Source organism: Dasypus novemcinctus, chromosome 12 (assembly GCF_030445035.2).
Source record: "Dasypus novemcinctus isolate mDasNov1 chromosome 12, mDasNov1.1.hap2, whole genome shotgun sequence".
Classification (NCBI taxonomy): Eukaryota; Metazoa; Chordata; class Mammalia; order Cingulata; family Dasypodidae; genus Dasypus; species Dasypus novemcinctus.
In genome coordinates this window covers 21,069,913-21,087,375 of record NC_080684.1, presented here as the reverse complement: position 1 = coordinate 21,087,375, position 17,463 = coordinate 21,069,913, and the positions used below count along the sequence as shown (strand labels likewise).

General features: G+C 59.3%; 2 protein-coding genes across 3 annotated transcripts; one reads left to right on the top strand and one right to left on the bottom strand.

The window, feature by feature from the left end:
• Window positions 1–372: 372 nt before the first annotated feature.
• WNT1 (Wnt family member 1) lies at window positions 373–3,448 on the bottom strand. Its single transcript, XM_004446940.2, has 4 exons — window positions 3,345–3,448; window positions 2,363–2,616; window positions 1,383–1,648; window positions 373–873 (listed from the first exon to the last, which is right to left on the bottom strand). Exons 1-4 carry the CDS (start codon window positions 3,446–3,448, stop codon window positions 385–387), a joined length of 1,113 nt encoding a protein of 370 aa, XP_004446997.1. The 3' UTR covers window positions 373–384.
• Window positions 3,449–10,246: 6,798 nt separating this feature from the next.
• On the top strand, window positions 10,247–15,723 carry WNT10B (Wnt family member 10B). Of its 2 annotated transcripts, XM_023586761.3 has the most exons (6): window positions 10,247–10,528; window positions 11,393–11,512; window positions 11,654–11,916; window positions 13,589–13,962; window positions 14,559–15,009; window positions 15,103–15,723. In XM_023586761.3, exons 2-6 carry the CDS (start codon window positions 11,439–11,441, stop codon window positions 15,159–15,161), a joined length of 1,221 nt encoding a protein of 406 aa, XP_023442529.1. In that variant the 5' UTR covers window positions 10,247–10,528; window positions 11,393–11,438; the 3' UTR covers window positions 15,162–15,723. The 2 variants fall into 2 exon arrangements, with proteins under 2 accessions (XP_023442529.1, XP_058163893.1); XM_058307910.2 differs by having other exon boundaries at window positions 14,559–15,149.
• The last annotated feature ends 1,740 nt before the right edge of the window (window positions 15,724–17,463 follow it).

Sequence of the window (17,463 nt, the reverse complement as noted above, 5' to 3'; positions counted from 1 at the left end):
GGCAGGAGAGTGGGGAAGGGCACAGGGACAGAGAGAAAACCGGGAGGAGGGGAGAACCAGAGAGGTCGCTGGTGCGGTGGAAGAGGCAGAGGAACCCCGTCAGGAGCTGGCACCTCCTGGCCACGAAGGGGGCAGTGCAACAAGGGATCTCCCGCGGAGAGGGAGGGAGGTAGGTCCGGGACAGCTCCGTCAGGGTGGCAAGGATGCCCGTGCCGCCCCAGGCAAGTGGTTTGAGGAGTCCCCAGGTAGGAGGAGGGGTGATGGGGTAGTCTGAACGGCTGGGAATGTGCCAGGAGGGACCGCGTGGGCGCGTTTCGGGGTCTTGGGTTAGTTAGGGGAGGGGCGGCGGGCCTGAAGAGAGCGCTCCCGGGGTGAGTCCGAGCCTCACAGACACTCGTGCAGCACGCGCGTGTGCGTGCAGTTGCGGCAGCTGACGTGGCAGCACCAGTGGAAGGTGCAGTTGCAGCGCTCGGTGACGCGCTGCGTGCGCGTGCGGTGGCCGCGGCCGCAGCAGAGGAGCTCGCAGCCGTCCAGCGCGGGCGACGAGCTGTTGCAGGCGCGCCCCGCCGTGCCGGCCGTACCCAGGCGGCCGCTGGACGTGCAGAAGTTGGGCGATTTCTCGAAGTAGACGAGGTCGTGCGGGGAGGGCGGCTTGTGCGCCGGGTCCTCGGGCTCGAGGCGCAGCAGCTCGGCGCGCGAGGCCCGGTTGCTGCCGCGGTTGCCGTAGAGGACGCGCGAGGCGCCGTCGAAGCGGTCGCGCAGCACGTCGCCCACCGCGCGCAGCGTGGGCAGCCGCATCCAGCACGTGCGCACCGTGCACGAGCCCGACATGCCGTGGCACTTGCACTCCTGGCGCATCTCGGAGAACACGGTCTGAGAGCAGAGGGGAGAGAGGCGGCCCCCCGCACCGTCAGAGCCCGCGCCACCGCCCCAGATACCGCCCCCTCCCGGACGCCGCCGGGACCTTGGCAAAAGCCGAAGTGTGGCCGAGAGCAGGGGCAGCCAGGCGCGAAATGCCCAGCGGAGAGGTGGGACTCGATTAGGCCCCGACGAGGCTCCAAGCCCGCGATCAGCCCGCTCGGTCAGCCTCCATTTGCTAATCTGTACAATGGGGGAGCTCGAGGCAATGCGTACTCTGGGGCTTAGGACTTTTCGCCTCTTCCACCCTCTCCGGCCCTCGGTCCAAGGCATCTCTCAGCCACTCGTTCCCATTCTGCGGCTTCTTTCCCAACCTCCTGCTCCCTGAGGACGCCCTCTCCTGGCACCCTATCCCAGCCTTATCTTGGACCTTCACGTCCCAAGCCCGAAATCAGCCTCTGTGCGGGACCCGGAGACCCCCGCCGCTCGGCTTTGGGTGCACGGCCCCCCGCGAGCCTGCTCACCGTGCGGCCCGCCTCGTTGTTGTGAAGGTTCATAAGGAAGCGCAGGTCGCGCCCCTTCTCCCCGGAGTCCACGAACTCCCGGCCAAAGAGGCGGCCGAAGTCGATGTTATCGCTGCACCCTCCCCAGTGCCAATCAGGGCCCCCGGGGCCGCGCCGCCGGTAGTCGCACGTGCAGGATTCGATGGAGCCCTCCGAGCAGGAGCGCGCCACCGAGTGGGTGACTCCGGCCGACGTGATGGCGAAGATAAACGCAGTTTCCCGGCAGCCTGTGGGGACAAGGGGGAGGCCAGGGAGCCGGAATCAACGAGGCGGAACGCGGGGCGCGGCCGGCACCCTCCGCGGAGGGCTTGGGACCTTGGAGCCCCGCGCCGGGACTCCACCCTGGGAGTCCCGAGAGCCAGGCGGCCGGCACGGGTTGGGAAGCTGCCGGCTAGCCTCATAGAAAAAACACGTTCGTGGGCACGCACCCACAGCCACGCTCGTAAACACGCCGTACGGGGACCCCGGGTGCATTTTGGCACCGGCGCGGAAGTGGAGCAGTCCCAAAGAGAAAACCCGAAACGGGGGAATGGGAGGGCGCTGCACCGCCGGGACCTTTCCGCTGCCCGAACACTCGGGCAGTCTCGGCGCTGCAAGCCGGAATGGGCCGGAGGCAAGACCCGCGCCTCTAAGGAGAGCTTCCTGAGCGCGCTTCAGAGACGCGAGGGAAAAGCGGCGGTCGGCCAGCGTTCAGGAGCCGGGCACGTCCCTTTCTTTGTGGCGTTGGGTCAGAAAAGTTAAGCTTCGTGTTCAAGGTGCACCACTAAGTGCTCCTGGTAACAAGAGTCTGGCCCGGAGCTGGCGCAGAGCAAGAGGCTCGTGGCGCGTTGCTTGCGTGACCCCGCAGGCGCCTGGGACATCTCTGCACTCACCCGCGCATGCCCTGGGTATGACCCTGCGTTTCCCCCGGTCCCGGAAGCATCGCCTTCCTGAGCACCCACCTCGGTTGACGATCTTGCCGAAGAGGTGGGGCCCCGGAGCCGTGGGACAATTCCAGCGGCGGTTCCGGAACTGCCACTTGCACTCGCGCACGGCGCTCTGCAGCCCCCCGCTCACGCTGTGCAGGATCCCCGGGTTCTGGCGGATCAGCCGCCGCTGTTTGCGGCTCAGCAGCTGTAGACTGGGCTCGAGCACCAGCTGCAGACTCTTGGAATCGGTCAGCAGGTTCGTGGAGGAGGCCACGTTTACGATGCCCCTGGTGGGACGGAGGATGGACGCTTAGGCCCGGGAGGGGGACCAGCACCCTAATCAAAAAAGCGGTGTCCCTTCCCCCCACCCCCGTCCTCTTCTTGGGTCTAGTTGTCCGGAGAGAGCGCGGTGGGAGAGTCCTAACAAGGTAATGTTTGCACGCTCCCAGGCTCACTATTTTGAAAGGACTGGGTGTCTAGACTTGTGTGTGCCCAGGAGTCCTAGGGCTGCTGACTCCAGGGTCTGGACAGGTGAGGGCTGGGAGCCTGGAGACTAGGTGTCCACTTTGGCTCTCTGAACCTGCTTCTAGGCAGCCTGGGCAAGGAAATCGTGGCCTGCAGTCCCTGCCCGCCCACGGCTTGACGTGCTTAGGGGTCCCTCTTCTCGCCTTCTCTCTGAGCGCATGCCTGTCTCCTCGCTTCCCAAGTCAGGGAAACTTGTGGTGCAGCCGCCACCGCGAGGCTGAGGTTTGGGCTCGAGGAGGAAGGGCCGGGCTGGATGGGCTCCCTGCCTGGGGCACCGTGGGGCCGCGGGCAGGTCATTCGCCCCCACTGCAGCAGGCTGAGAGCCCCTGGGGCAGCTCCGCGCCGGAGCGCCGCTTGGTGTCGCGGTGGGAAGTCAGAGTGCTGGGGGGAGCCTGTCTGCCGACGAATCTCAGAGGGTGGGATCTGGGTCCGGCTAACCCCCAGGCTGTGCGCCCCGGGACAAGTGGTGACCCCGTGCCAGCTCACTTACCACCATCGGCCGCTGCTGTTGGCGGCCAGGGCTGCGGGTAGAGCGGCCATCGCCAGCAGCAGCGTAGCAGAAACCCAGCCGGGCAGCAGCGCCCAGCACCCCATGGCCTGCCTGGCCTTGCCCGCTCAGTGCTGCAGTTGCGGCGGCTGTGGCTGCTGCCCGCGACGGTGGGACGCGACGCGGCGGTGGCGGCGGTGGCGAGAGGTCGCAGTCTGGCTCTAACAGCCCCGGGGGCGGACGGCGGGCAGCATGGCTCTCAGTCCCGGCTGGTGGGCTGAGGCGGCCACGGCGGGCGGCACCGCCTCTTATAGTTGCGGCGCAGGCTGAAGCGACGGGAGGAGGCTGCCCCGCCGGGCCGCGCCGTGGCACCAGGGCGCACCGGTCAGGGCGCAGACAATGGGCAGCGAGCGGGGCCGTGGCTCCCGCCCGTCTGGGCCAAGAGCTCACGGACTGGCCGTCGGGGTTCACCTCCGCCCCCTGCCCAGTGGCCCCCGCCTCCGGGCCCGCACTGGCCGCGGACCCCTCCCCTTGGGACGCCCTCCCACGCGCGCCCGCCTCATTCCTCGCGTCCGGAGCCCTTCGGGGACCCGCGTCCGCCAGGGGGCGCGGCGAGAACGTACTGCGGGGAGAACCCGCCTGGAGTCCAGTGGCCTCGCCGCCCGCGGTGGGTTTGTCCCCTCGACGTCACCCTGGGCCCTGACGGCGTCCCCTTCTCTCACCCAACCTGAGTGGCGGAAGGAAACCTGTGGTTCTGGGCAGCGACTCCGGGGAGACGCCTCCTCGCCCAGGAACCCCCGACGGCTGGACTGGGAAGGAAAAGGGGGAGACTGAGGGTGGGGCTGTGGTCAGGGAAATCCCGGGGGTGGGTTGGGGGCTGAGCTGTCCAAACGGAGCCTGGCGGAGAGAAACCCGAGGCATGGGCAGTTTGCGCATGTGGGCGGAAAGGCAGCGGCCAAGTGTGTGTGTGTCAGTGTGTGTAAGTGTAACAATGTGAGTGTGAATGCACGTGAGAATGTGCATGAAGGCGCCCCCTCCTGCGTGTGGGCATGTGCAGAAACCCCACGTTCTGAGGAGGGATGTTAGGAAACTTTCAAAAGAATCTTGGAATTCCGCTCAGGTCGGAAGGAATCATCAAGTCACCTTGTCACAGCAAGGTAGCTCATCTCCTATGTGTCGGGAAGAAGGTGGCAAAAACCCAGGGAAGGAGGAGACCCAGAAGGTTGACTGAGGGCCGTCTGCAACTGGATGAGTGTGTGTGTGGGGGGAAGAGATTAAATATGCATGTGTGTGTCACTGTCGCCCTGTGTACCTTGCATCAGCTACGGTGTGTCACCCTGGGGCATGTGTCAACCTATGCATGTCACTAGGGGAGGAGGCAGAACAGGGAACAAGACCAGGAGTAGCTGAGTCCCTGGGGGCTAGGCTCAGAAAGGAAGGGCAGTGGAGTAGACGGCAGGGGAGGGCGGGCAGGGAGGGGCGGCTGGCTGAACAGAGCAGTGACGTAGTGCCCTCATGTGTCTGCTTCTCCTGGGATTTTTCTATCATCCAGTTTTTGTTTCCTCCCCCCAAATTCTGGCTCTCTCCACTCTCACCACGCAGGAATACCCGGAGTGCCTGCGGCCATCTCCGTCGTAGTATGTTTTTTTTCTTCCCTTGTAGGGATTTCAACTCAAGCCATTAAGGCCACATTAGCCTATAGAAGAAGTGCCTGCTGTTCCCGATATGGGACATAGGGGGCACTGACAGCTTTGGTTATCATGCTTCACCACCACACACGGGAGGCCCCTGAAGAATCTCCTTCTTTTTTTTTTTTTTTTTTAAAGATTTATTTATTTATTTTTATTTAATTTCCCCCCTTCCCCTGGTTGTCTGTTCTTGGTGTCTATTTGCTGCGTCTTGTTTCTTTGTCCGCTTCTGTTGTCGTCAGCGGCACGGGAAGTGTGGGTGGCGCCATTCCTGGGCAGGCTGCTCTTTCTTTTCACGCTGGGCGGCTTTCCTGACGGGCGCACTCCTTGTGCGTGGGGCTCCCCCACGCGGGGGACACCCCTGCGTGGCACGGCACTCCTTGCGCGCATCAGCACTGCGCATGGCCAGCTCCACACGGGTCAAGGAGGCCCGGGGTTTGAACCGCGGACCTCCCATATGGTAGACGGACGCCCTAACCACTGGGCCAAAGTCCGTTTCCCAGAATCTCCTTCTTTACAGCTCTCCTCTTACCCCATTTTAAAGAGGAAAAACAAAAACAAAAACAGATAACACAGTTTTCTAATGTCCACACAGCTAATAGCCCAGACAGATGTGACTCAAAGCCCACACTCTTCCCACATTATCAGCTGCTTGAGAGAGTGCAGCAATAGGAGGTGGGGCTTTTCTCAAAATTGGCAGGTAGGTACAAATGATCAGCAGGACCTTTAGATTCTCTCATTTTCATCTCCTCTGCCTTTTAGGATGCTTTCCGACTGGGTTATTTACCCAGACCTGAGTGCAAAGAGTCTCAAGACTCAGAAATGACAAAGCCTTCCTCCAAGGCGGAGAAATTACTCTAAGGAGTAAATGCCTGATAAGTTTAATGAACTTTTCTAAGGCACTCGCACTTGAAAAGAGATACCTCATAATCCAAGTGAAGCCTGAGGGAGGCTATTTTGTCTTTCCCAGGCCCTTTGCCTAGCCCCACTAACCTGGCTTCCCCAAGGACTCATCCCTGAAGGACAAGGTGTACTGCCTGGGCATCCTTCACAGGTCCCAAGCCCGGTAGCCTCTACAGAGGACTTGAGAGGGTGGACAATGTACCACCGGCGGCCCGTCACTTGTCCCTTCGGAGTTTCTCCCCATTAGGGTCTGGGTCATATCCTATGGATTGACACAATCTGAGAGGTAGGCTGGAAGACACGAAAGCCCTATCTGTGGCCATTGGGGGCAAGCAGAGGTGGGAAGAGAAGAAAGGAGTCAGTGTCCTGTGTTCCACCATTCTCCCCACCAGAAGTAGGCGGGGAGGGGGCAGGGGCTCTGTGATCTAAATTTCTATTTAGATCATCACTCTATCAGTTGTCCCCCTTTTAAAATGACTAGATGATAACCACCAGCATGCAAACATGCAGTAATAGTTCCCATCTAAAAGCCCCAAAACTTCATTTGTCCCCACATTACTCTCCAAGATTGCCCCATTTCTCAGCTCTCTCTTACTGCAAAACTCCAAAGGATTTTCCTTCATCACTAGCACCAGTTCTTTTCTTTATTCTCTCTTTCTACCCCAATCAGGCCTTGGAACCTACTACTCCTTCTTATCAAGATCATCCATGACCTCTATATTCCCCTACCCAACAGTCCATTCTCAGTTCTTATCTGTCCTAACCAACCTTTCTGGAACAACAGGTACAGATGACTACTTCATTTTTCTTGAAATACTTTCTCACTTGATTTCTGGAATGTCATTCCTACTTCACTGGCTGTTCACTTTCTCGGTCTTCTTGTCTGGTTCCTCTTCATGTCCCCAATTTCTAAATATGGGAGTGCAGCCAGGTTCAGTCTGGAGCTTTTCTTCTCTGTCTATATTCATTCTCTAGTACTCCACATCCAATCCATCAGCAAACCCTCTCCTTCTATCTTCAAGATAGAACCAGACCCATCCTCACCACTGCACTGCTACAACACTGGTCAGGGCCACCATCATCTCTCACCTAGATGACAGCTCTCCTGCTGCCAACCTTGCCACCCACAGGCTGTTCTCCACGTAGCAGCCAGAGCCAACCTTTTTAAAACAGAAGTTGGATCATTCCATTTCTCTGCACGACGCTCTCCAATGGTTCCCCACCTCGCTCAAAGTAAAAGCCAGAATCTTTACAGTGGCATACAACGCCCTATCTGATCAGATCCTGCTCCTTGTCCTCCAGCTTCAGGGCCTCCCGTTCTCCCTCTGTGGATCACTCCGTTCCAGCCACACCGGCCTCCAGGCTAATTCCTTGGACACTTCAAGCACACTCCTGTTTCAGGGTCCTTGCACTAGCTTTTCTACCTTCTTGAATGCTTTTCCCCAGATATCTCTATGAATTTGCTCCCTCACTTCCTTCTCCCTCCCTCATATAAAATAGAATCCCACTACCTATCTCCCTTACCCTGCTTTATTTCTCTGTATCACATTTGACCATGAATAACTTGCTTGAAGTAGAAACTCAATAAAAAACCAGCCCCCTCCCCGGCGATGGGGATAGAGGGGGGGTTGTTGAAGAGGAAAGGGACTTGGCGGTGATGTTGGGGTACGGGGAGGAAGCCTGAAACCGGAGCTGAGAGTCTGTGGGCCGAGTAGCCTGCCTTCCCTAGAAGCACCAGCAGGCGGCACCACCTCCTCGGGCGCCAGAGGCACAGGCCATCCGTCAGTCCCAGTTGAGAAAGCGGGCACAGTTCTGCCTTGGGTAATCCCACAGATTTGTTGGGGCAGACTGCCGATTGTGGGGGGATTCCCCAAGAGTCAGTGGAGTTGGGCTGGGGATCTTTCGGTGCCTCCAGGTGGCAGCCTCCAGGGCTGCAGCAGAAGGCAGAGCCGGAGGGTGGGCAGTGCAGCTGAGCTCACCACCGCGGGTGCATCCAGTTCTCCCGGGCCTATAATTTGGGTTCCCCCGGCCTGGCGCCCCTATCAGCGGCCCAGCAGCAGATGAGTCACCCGGGACCCTGGGCCAAGGCAAACACAGGGGAGGGGTTGGAGGAGGAGAAGGAGGTTCCGGAGGCTGTGCCTGGCTTGAGCGACCGCCTGGGTTGCTCTACCCCCCAATGTCCAGGAGCCCCCACTCTTTCCTTTGACCACCACCCTCCAGGGCCCCCGTGTTCCTCCCAGATGACTCTCACTACACCCTTCATCCCGTGATGGGCGGGGCAGTCCTCCGCTCCTCTCACGGAGGGAACAAGCTGCTCCGGCTCTCTCGCCTCAGCTCCTCAGTGATGACAGTCGCCCACTCTCCCCCTCTATCGTGGCCCCAACCCTCGTCGAGGTCTCCCTGGCTCCCGCCCCTCCCCTTTCCTGGAGCTGGCTGCGTGCTTGGGGTATTAGGCAATGGGTGTGCACCCGCAACCCTCTCCAGACCCCGCCTGCCCCCGCCCCCCAGCCTCCTGCGGGTCAGCGCGCAGGCCAGCCGGTCGGGCTGAGGGCACTGCGGGCCAGCCCAGGCCACCCAGTCTGCCTGCCTGTGGCCTCCTGTCCCAGAGCCGGGCTCCAGTGGGGAGAGCAGCAGTGTGGCTCCTTGGACTTGGAACACGGGCCAACTCGGGGAGCTCTGGAGTCACTGAGAAGTTGGGACCTGGGGCAGTGGTTCTCACTCTGGCCCCTCCTTGGCACCTGACGCTATACTGGAACCCAACACGAATAGAATCAGATGGGGGAAAAATTCCAAAACTTGAGAGAGACGAGGAGACACATGGGGAAGTACAAATGGCCATGAAGTCCCCGTGGAGAAGGAGGGCCTAGGAAGCCTTTTTCCCCTCTCCCGGCGGAAGATCAGGGAGAAGGGGAGGATGCTTGCGGGGAGGGTGGGGGTGTGTCATTGAACCCAGTATAAGGGCAAAAGTTGTCAAGGAGGCGCTTACAGATTCTGGTGGCTGGTGCCTAAAGGGGAAGAAGCGAAAGGAGCTTTAAGGCTCACCTCCCCACCCCCCACCACTCACCCCAGAGATAGGGAAGAAGAAAAAAGCAAGTCTACGGTCACCGCTGTCCAGTGTCAGGGATATTGACACTCGCCCCTCTCCAGCCTGCTCGAGGCCTGGGTCCATAAGTATCCCAAGGAATGTCCCCTGGATGTCAGTGCCCCCTGGATCACGGGGGAGGACCTGCAGCAGCACAGATGAGTCTGACCCTGGCTGTCCCAGTAGAGCTGCGCGGGCCACCGCCAAGGAAGAGGTGACTGTGGCTGTGGGCATCAGCCCCGTGGCTCCCTTCCCCGGAGGCAATCTCTGAGTCAACGCACCAACCTCGGTCGCGCAGGGCCAGCCATGCCTTGGGCTGTGGTCTGGCAGGGGTGGCTGCGGGGGGGGGGGGGGGGTGTGCGCCTGGAAAGCCTGGGCCCCTCTTTGGCAAAAATAGCCCACAGTGGTTAGAGCTGCGAGAGTGAGTCAGGCGGGAGTGCGGTGGCACCTAACCCCTTCGCTGCCGCAGATGCAGCCTAAGGCTGTTTGCCTGCGTCTGTGCATCGGAGAGCAGCCTCTTTCCCCGCTGCTCTCAGACTGGGCACAGTTTGGAAGACCGAGTCCCCTCTCACCCCAGGTGAAGCAAGTCTGCGAGCCTGCAGCCGGAAGCCCGGCACCTGAAGTGTAGATCCCGGGATCCCGGAGATCGGGTAGGAGTCCTCCACGGGCAAGGATGCCGGCAAGCCAAGGGAAGTCTAGGGCTATCCAAGCCGTTGCATTGGCAAAAGTCTGAGGCTGAGGCTGACCCCTCCCAAGGGGCAGGCGCAAGGCTCGGAGGTGGTGGGAGGTGGGCGGAAGCCAAGCCGCCCAGACCGCGCGCCCCTCCAGCCCTCTCCGAGTGCCTTGCTGTGCGCTCCTGCTGCGCACTCTACCCGCGACTGTCGATTCTAGGCTCCGTCCTCTTCTTGCCAAATGTGCGCTCCAGCCAGCCCGTTCTTGACGGAGAAACTGAGGCAAAAAGAAATGTTACAAGGCTTGGCCACTTGGGCTGGCTACCCTGGCGCCCTAATCTGGGTCACTACACCCTCCGTGCAGCCCTGACGCCCCCAGAGCAGGTGAGAGGAACTTTGGCCACCTTCCCTTTCAGGCGTCGGGGGAGAGGGTGTGTGTGTATGCTGGAAGAAGGGGGAGCGACTGCGCTCCCCGGGTCAGGGCGGCGGGGGGGCGTGCGGGGGATGGGGTGGGGATGCCCCGGGCTTGGGGAGGGGCCGCAGCTCCGTCTGCTGGGCCAGAGCCGCCGTGAGCTCGCGGCGAGCGCAGCCAGAGTCCCCAGTTCCCTGCTCGCCGGATCGCTGGCTCTCCGCTTCGCTCCCTCTTTTCCTCCCTCCCTTCCTCCCCGCGGCGGCGGCGGCGACGACGCTGGGGCAGCAGCGAAGAGGAGTGGCCCGGCCCTGGAAGAATGCGGCTCTGCCGAAGGCGCAGAACCCGACGTGGTCCCTCTGCGGTGTGAACAGCCGGAGCCCGGGCGACCCAACCGCGTGCGGGACGCTGCCGCCGCCCCAGAGCCGCTGGAGGTAATCGGGAACTGGGAAAGCAGGGAGGGCAGGGACACGCACGCCGGGTCGCGAAAGGCTCGGGGCCAGACAGACAGACACACGTTCGCCTGCCGGGGCACAGAGAACCAGAGAGAGCTAGGGATATCGCCCGAGGTAAAGACCGCGCATAAAGGAGCGCCCCCAGATTTGCAGGGCATTGAGCGCGAGAGCAAAGGGCCGGGGATCGAGGCTGAGACCCGTAGAGATGGGACGGCTGGCTCGCCTGCAGCTGGGAAAGGTGAGGGGAGGCATGCAGAAGAGGACTCAGCGCGCCGCGGTCAGGTTCAGGTGGGAACCACGTCCCCTCCCGGCCTTTGCAGCACCTGGAGGCTCTCCTCCCTCGCTGCGGCGGGGAGCGTGGGGGGGGGGGGTAGAGTGAGGGGGGAAGCCTGTCCCTCGACCCTCCTCTCTGAGGCCGCCTGCCCTCGACGGCACCTGCAGGAGCCACCCCTCCTCCCCCGCCATCCGCTGTGGGCGGTGGGGAAGCCCCTCGGGACCCCGCCCCCTGGCCGAGTGGGGGCGTGAAGCAGTCTTAGGACGGGGAAGCGCGCCGTGGGGCCCTGGAAGAGGCAGCGCTGGGCGAGAAGGCGGAGCGGGTGTTTGTCTGCCGGTGTCCGCAGGTGCGTGCGTGCCTGGGTGCCCAGGCGCGCTGGCGAGGGCTGAGCTGCCAGGCGGCGGCTTCTCGCCCCCGGCGCTCCAGGACCCGGGAATCAAGGGGTGAATCTTATTGCGCTTGGTTTGGTTTGGGGAGGCGTGAGAAGGGTCAGTGGGGTGAAGCCGGCGGGGTAAGAGCCGACGTAGGGCACCCTTCCGGGGCCCGCCTCACGCCTCCCTGTCCCGCAGGCCCTGATCCATCTGCCCTCCGGGGCCTCGGGGCCCGGGCCTCGACATGCGGGAGGAGCCCCGGCCGCGGCCTCCGCCCTCGGGCCTCGCGGGTCTCCTGTTCCTCGCGCTGTGCAGTCGGTGAGCACCCCCACGCCCACCCCCCACCCCGGCTCCCACGGGAGAAGAGCCCTGGGCTGGAAGTACCGACCCGCGGCGGGGCTTGGGGGAGGAGGCGCCGGGCCTGGGGACCACGACCCCGAGCCGCCTTTGCGTTCGCAGAGCCCTGAGCCACGAGATCCTGGGCCTGAAGCTGCCCGGCGAGCCGCCGCTGACGGCCAACACCGTGTGCCTGACGCTGTCGGGCCTGAGCAAGCGGCAGCTGGGCCTGTGCCTGCGCAGCCCCGACGTGACGGCGTCCGCGCTGCAGGGCCTGCAGATCGCAGTCCACGAGTGTCAGCACCAGCTGCGCGACCAGCGCTGGAACTGCTCGGCGCTCGAGGGCGGCGGCCGCCTGCCGCACCACAGCGCCATCCTCAAGCGCGGTGAGCTGGGGCGCGGGGCTGGGGGCAGGCCGAGGCGAGCGGAGGCGGGAAGGGACGGGTTCCCCGCTCCGGGTGGGGCCTCTGCCGGGAATTCCCCCTGGAGCCGCGCTGAGCCGGGGCTGGCCACCCGTCTGGCCCCCTGTGCACCCGACTTCCACCTGTGCGCTGCCGGCAAGGCAGCTGGGGCCGTACTCCCCTACTCCGGGGCCCCCTTTCCTGTTTCCACCCAGCTCGACCTGGGTTGCACCTGTGCGCAAGAGATGCCCCCAGCCCTGGAAACTTCAAACGCCCCCCTCCCCAGTCCCTCTCCTGTTTTCCCCCACTCTCCCTCTCTGAGGGACAAGCCTGGGCTGGTGTCCCCAGAGTCTCGGCGGGGGTGGGGAGACCGCCCCCGGTCGTTTAAGGGTTAAACTTACTCCCCTAATTGCCGGGGTTCCCAGGAGCTGAAGCTGGGAACAAAGACCCCGATGGCTTTGAAGCTGGGGAGCAGCCCCCTCCTCTGTGCTGTGGGGGCCCCAGGTGGCGCTCACCTGAGCAGGTGAGGAACGGCTGGAGGGGCCAGAACAGGTCACTGCCGGCCTGGTCTGGGAAGCATCGCTGCCTCTCCCCAGTCCCAGTCTGGTTCACTCCCTGGAAGAGTAAGGATCCAGAGGCTCTGCTTTGGAGAGGCAGGGGGTGGGCAGTGCTCTGGGGACGATGGGGTTAATAGGCAGCTGCCATCTGCGGGGAATTCCCGAGACGTGTGCAAACAGCTTCAGCCCTGGAGGGATGGGGTTGAGGGGATCAGGAGGCTGGGCCAGGAGCCCTGCATCTTGGGGTGGGAGAGGCTTGGCCCCTAAGGAGGTGCTGTCACTCAAGGTCCCAGAGTCCTAGAGAACCTCGGCTTTAAGGAAGTGAGGGACCCTGTGTTTCTCCACAGGGCGATGTAAGCAGGTCTATCTAAGCCTGGGAAAGGCTTGTCGTCCTGAGCCTCTGTGATCCCCATTCATAATAAAGAAGCCAATCTTTTACTTAGCGGGGAGTGGATGTAGCTCGTGGTTGAGCACCTCCTTCCAATGTACAAGGTCCTGGGTTCAATTCCTGTACCCCCTTTTAAAAAATCACCTCTGTCTGTTCCCCTCCCAGTGTTTTATACGGTAATCGTAGGATAGGATAAACGTGAAGGGCAAATATAAAACTAGAACTTGGCAGCTCCAGTTCTTTGAAAGTCTTTGAAAGTGTTTGGGTGGTGGAGGGTAGGTTGGTTAAAGACTGATTAAAGTACCCTGAAGCCACCACCCCATCCCCCCCAAAAAAGTCCCAAATGCTTCTGCCCCCACCCCACCCAAGCTCCCTGCTGGGCTGGGGAATTTCTACGACTTTCAGATGTAAAACTCAGTGAACACATCTTCAAAGACCTCAAGAGCTCCCTCTCAGTCATTTCCCAACCTCAGGGGTCTCTCCCACTGGGCTATCCTGCATTCACACCTCAAAAGCAGACTAACAGGACAAGAATGCTCCTAAGAGATCATCCCTTTATAGATGAGGAAACTGAGGCCCTGAGTCTCCTATGATTTTCTGAGTAATTCCTCAGCTAAAAAATGGCAGAGCCAGGATTCAGTCCCTGGAGTTGGAGGATGGCTACTTATTTCCTCCTGCCTCCTCGCTACCATCACACCTTTCTCATTTCCAGGTTTCCGTGAGAGTGCCTTTTCCTTCTCCATGCTGGCTGCCGGGGTCATGCACGCGGTAGCCACGGCCTGCAGTCTGGGCAAGCTGGTGAGCTGCGGCTGTGGCTGGAAGGGCAGTGGTGACCAGGATCGGCTGAGGGCCAAGCTGCTGCAGCTGCAGGCACTGTCCCGGGGCAAGAGCTTCCCCCATTCCCTGCCCAGCCCTGGCCCTGGCTCAGGCTCCAGTCCTGGCCCCCAGGACACATGGGAGTGGGGGGGCTGTGACCATGACATGGACTTTGGAGAGAAGTTCTCTCGAGATTTCCTGGATTCCAGGGAAGCTCCCCGGGACATCCAAGCACGGATGCGAATCCACAACAACAGGGTGGGGCGCCAGGTATGTGTGTGCTTCTCGTCCTGGGTCTCCCTAGCCTTTGAGGCCGAGCTACAGTTTGAGAGGCCCAGCAGACAGCAGGATGAGGTGTGCAAGGTGGTGTTCACTCACCAGCCAGGTGGCTCAGTTCTGCATCTGTAATCAGAGCCTAATGACACTTACTTTGTAATGTTAAGACTGAGCTAGCAAGTAGTACACCCAGCATCATGCCTAGTAGTTGGCAGGTGTTTAAAAAATGGTGGCTATTATTACCGCTGCCTTCTCTACAGTTTTAGAAGTGCTCTGGCTGGACTTCCAAATTAGGAGGGCTCACTCTGGAAGGAGCACTGGACTGGGAGTCAAGACAACTGGAGTCTTGGCTCTGTTACTAGCTACTGATTGATGGTGGGCGAATCACACTGCTCAGGCGTTAGTCCTTCAACCATAACACCAGGGAGTGGGGCTGCTAGCTAACCTTACAGTGCCCTTCCTCTTCTGATGTTCTGCGGTCATTCTTGCCTCCATTTTGTTTGTCCCTCCCTGTGCTTTCTGTTCCTTCCCTCTCTTGTGCCTCTGTGATCTGTTCATTTGCTGCCCTCCCCCTTCCCCCTATGCTCTAGGTGGTAATTGAAAACCTGAAGCGGAAATGCAAGTGCCATGGCACTTCAGGCAGCTGCCAGTTCAAGACGTGCTGGAGGGCAGCCCCAGAGTTCCCGGCAGTGGGGGCAGCGTTGAGGGAGCGGCTGGGCAGGGCCGTCTTCATCAATACCCACAACCGCAACTCAGGAGCCTTCCAACCCCGCCTGCGTCCCCGCCGTCTCTCAGGAGAGCTGGTCTACTTTGAGAAGTCTCCGGACTTCTGTGAGCGAGACCCGACTGTGGGCTCCCCCGGCACACGGGGCCGTGCCTGCAACAAGACCAGCCGCCTGCTGGACGGCTGTGGCAGCCTGTGCTGTGGTCGTGGGCATAACGTTCTCCGGCAGACCCGAGTCGAGCGCTGCCATTGCCGCTTCCACTGGTGCTGCTACGTGCTGTGTGATGAGTGCAAGGTCACAGAGTGGGTCAACGTGTGTAAGTGAGGGGCAGCCTCACTGTGGGGCTGGGGAAGGGAGTGTGTGTATGCGGGGGGCACCCTTTCAGCCCTTTGCTCTGATTTCTGTCCAGGGTTGATCTTGGTCCCTGAGAGCTTGAAGCATCTCCCTGGAAAACAGCTTTGGGGGTAGCAGGGACCAGGTGGAGTCCTTGTGATGTGCAGCCTTTTACCCACAGTAGAAGGGTCTTGTGGGGCAATGTCATCCCTCTCCTGCTCTTCAAACACCCGAATGGACTAAGATGTAATGCACTGTATTGCCCACCCCATCCCTGATTCTGGGGCCCCTGTAACCCTGATAAATTCTCCTTTGGCTGCGGAGTCCCCGCAGTCTGACCACTCTTCTCTCCCATGGGACGTAGCCACAGGCATCGTATGGAACCATGAGACCTATATCCAGAAAGTGACCACCACTCCTATTTGCTGTTCCCAAACTCCTTTGCTGCAACCTGGGACCTCTCCTGTGGAGTAATGGGAGACAGCAATCAAGAGGTTTTTTGAGGGGTAGCTTTCCCGAGTGCTCAGAGAGTTCTGTCCAGGCCTTCCAGAAGCTGTCAGTCTCCATTCAGATGTTAAGGAAGGGTTTTAACCTAAGACTCTGAGACTTTTTTTCCTTTTTCAGTAGGAGGGATGGGAATGGATAATTTATTGTACTGAGACTTGTTCTTGTAATGAAAATAAATTAAGTTACTGGACTGGTGGATGCAGATGGTGTTATTGCTGCCCACTCCTGAGGTCCCGGTCCATGGCTTCTTTCCCAGGTGAATTCCCCTACCCCCCTACACCTTGAGTATATTCTGCCTGGTTCCACGAAGGATCTGAAATGGTCCTTGGTGACTTAGGTGGCAACTTGCAGTGTGGAAAACCAGGAGGAACTTCTAGGTAGGAAGGGTTAGAGATTCAAGCCTAGATCCTGTTTACTCTCTCTGTGCCTCAACTCCAGACTTCACTTTGGTCACTGCCCTAGAACAAGAATTGGTAACTTTTTTTTCTATAAAGGGGTAGTGAGTAAATATGTGGGCTTTATTGTAACTACTCATCTCAGCCACAACCACTCAATTCTGTTTATGTAGATCAGAAGCAGCCATAGACCATACATAAACGAAAGGGTGTGGCTATGTCCAATAAAAGTTCATAAAAACCAGGCTGCAGGGCCAGACTTGATCCTCAGACTGTAGTTTGTTGACCCCTGCAACTAGACTATGAAAGCACCTCTGTGCTGGGGTTTTCAAGTTCCCAGTTGTATCTCAACATTGAACTATTTTTTAGACCCAAAATAGCAGGTGCTCTTCTCTCTGGCTCCATATCAGAGAACTTGGGTGGTAGATGCAAGACTTATGAGAAATATATAAAAGGGATGCCTATGTTCAGAATGGGATTTTAAAATTTTATTGGAAACCAGCATGGTCTCCTCCTGAATTACTTGTGTATGTTTTGTCTTTCCTTGCTTGGGGCTTTTCTGCATTTAATTTTAGCAAAAGTAATTCCTTTAACTTTTAAGAAATTACCATAATTACAGAGAACAGCATTTCTTTTATTTCTAATCCTTCTATTCCTAGCCCAATTATCTTTGAAAACACAATTATCTTCCCAAGATTCAATGTGGAAAAGGGATATGCATCATATATTTAGAACTCTACAAATGATTACATACTTATGAGGCTGCAAGAGGCATCTCTAACAGGTCACATCTTCAGCCAGGGAAGGCAGAAATGGTTCTCTCTTCACTGCTAGGCAACAGATACATCTGCTACCCAAATCACCCTCAAAATCAGGTGATAGGCGGAGGTGCACCAGAGTAGCAAGGATATTTTGAAGAGTTTAGGATTAGGCAATACTTTATGTCAAAATTTTGTGATGTGAATTTTCACTTGAGCATTGGGAATTCTGGGTTTGGAAATATGATGGAGGCAGGAAGATATCCCATCCTTAGTTCAAGCACTGACTGAGCCTAGTGTGAGTATGGAGGGGAGCGGGCCTGGGGCAGGGGGTGAGGGAGATAGAGTACAGCGAGAATGAACTAGCATGTGAGGGAGAACAACACGGGAGAATTTCATAATGGGAATTTCTCACACTCAGGAAAGGTGAGAAGAATCTCCAATGGAGTCACAGCAAGAATATTTCAGCTTTTTCCTGTTTCCTTCCTCTGTACTAGCTTTGGCTCCCTCTCTCTAGCTTTCCCTCTGCTTTCGTCAGACACACTTTGTGGCAAACTGAAGCCCCAAACCACAACCTTGAGAGATTCCAAGTGGATTTTGTCAGCAAGGCCAACACCCTCTTCCCGCCCTTGCCCTGTTCCCAGCACATGGGCACACACACTGGCCTCAGGCCCAGGCCTGGGGTCAGTGACAGGAGTGGGAGTGTGCAACTCACGGAGCTGGTGGCTGCAATTTTAACTTTTGCTTAGCTCAGATGGCAGCCAGAGGGAGGGAGAA

What these genes read in the sequence shown, in the direction of transcription:
- WNT1 (XM_004446940.2), bottom strand. Translation starts at nt 3,448, where the DNA reads ATGGGGTGCTGGGCGCTGCTGCCCGGCTGGGTTTCTGCTACGCTGCTG. An exon ending in AACAGCAGCGGCCGATGGTG is followed by an intron (nt 2,617 to 3,344) that starts GTAAGTGAGCTG and finishes CCGTCCCACCAG; the next exon opens with GGGCATCGTAAACGTGGCCT. An exon ending in ACAACGAGGCGGGCCGCACG is followed by an intron (nt 874 to 1,382) that starts GTGAGCAGGCTC and finishes CTCTGCTCTCAG; the next exon opens with ACCGTGTTCTCCGAGATGCG.
- WNT10B (XM_023586761.3), top strand. Translation starts at nt 11,439, where the DNA reads ATGCGGGAGGAGCCCCGGCCGCGGCCTCCGCCCTCGGGCCTCGCGGGT. An exon ending in TTCCTCGCGCTGTGCAGTCG is followed by an intron (nt 11,513 to 11,653) that starts GTGAGCACCCCC and finishes TTGCGTTCGCAG; the next exon opens with AGCCCTGAGCCACGAGATCC. An exon ending in CAGCGCCATCCTCAAGCGCG is followed by an intron (nt 11,917 to 13,588) that starts GTGAGCTGGGGC and finishes TCTCATTTCCAG; the next exon opens with GTTTCCGTGAGAGTGCCTTT.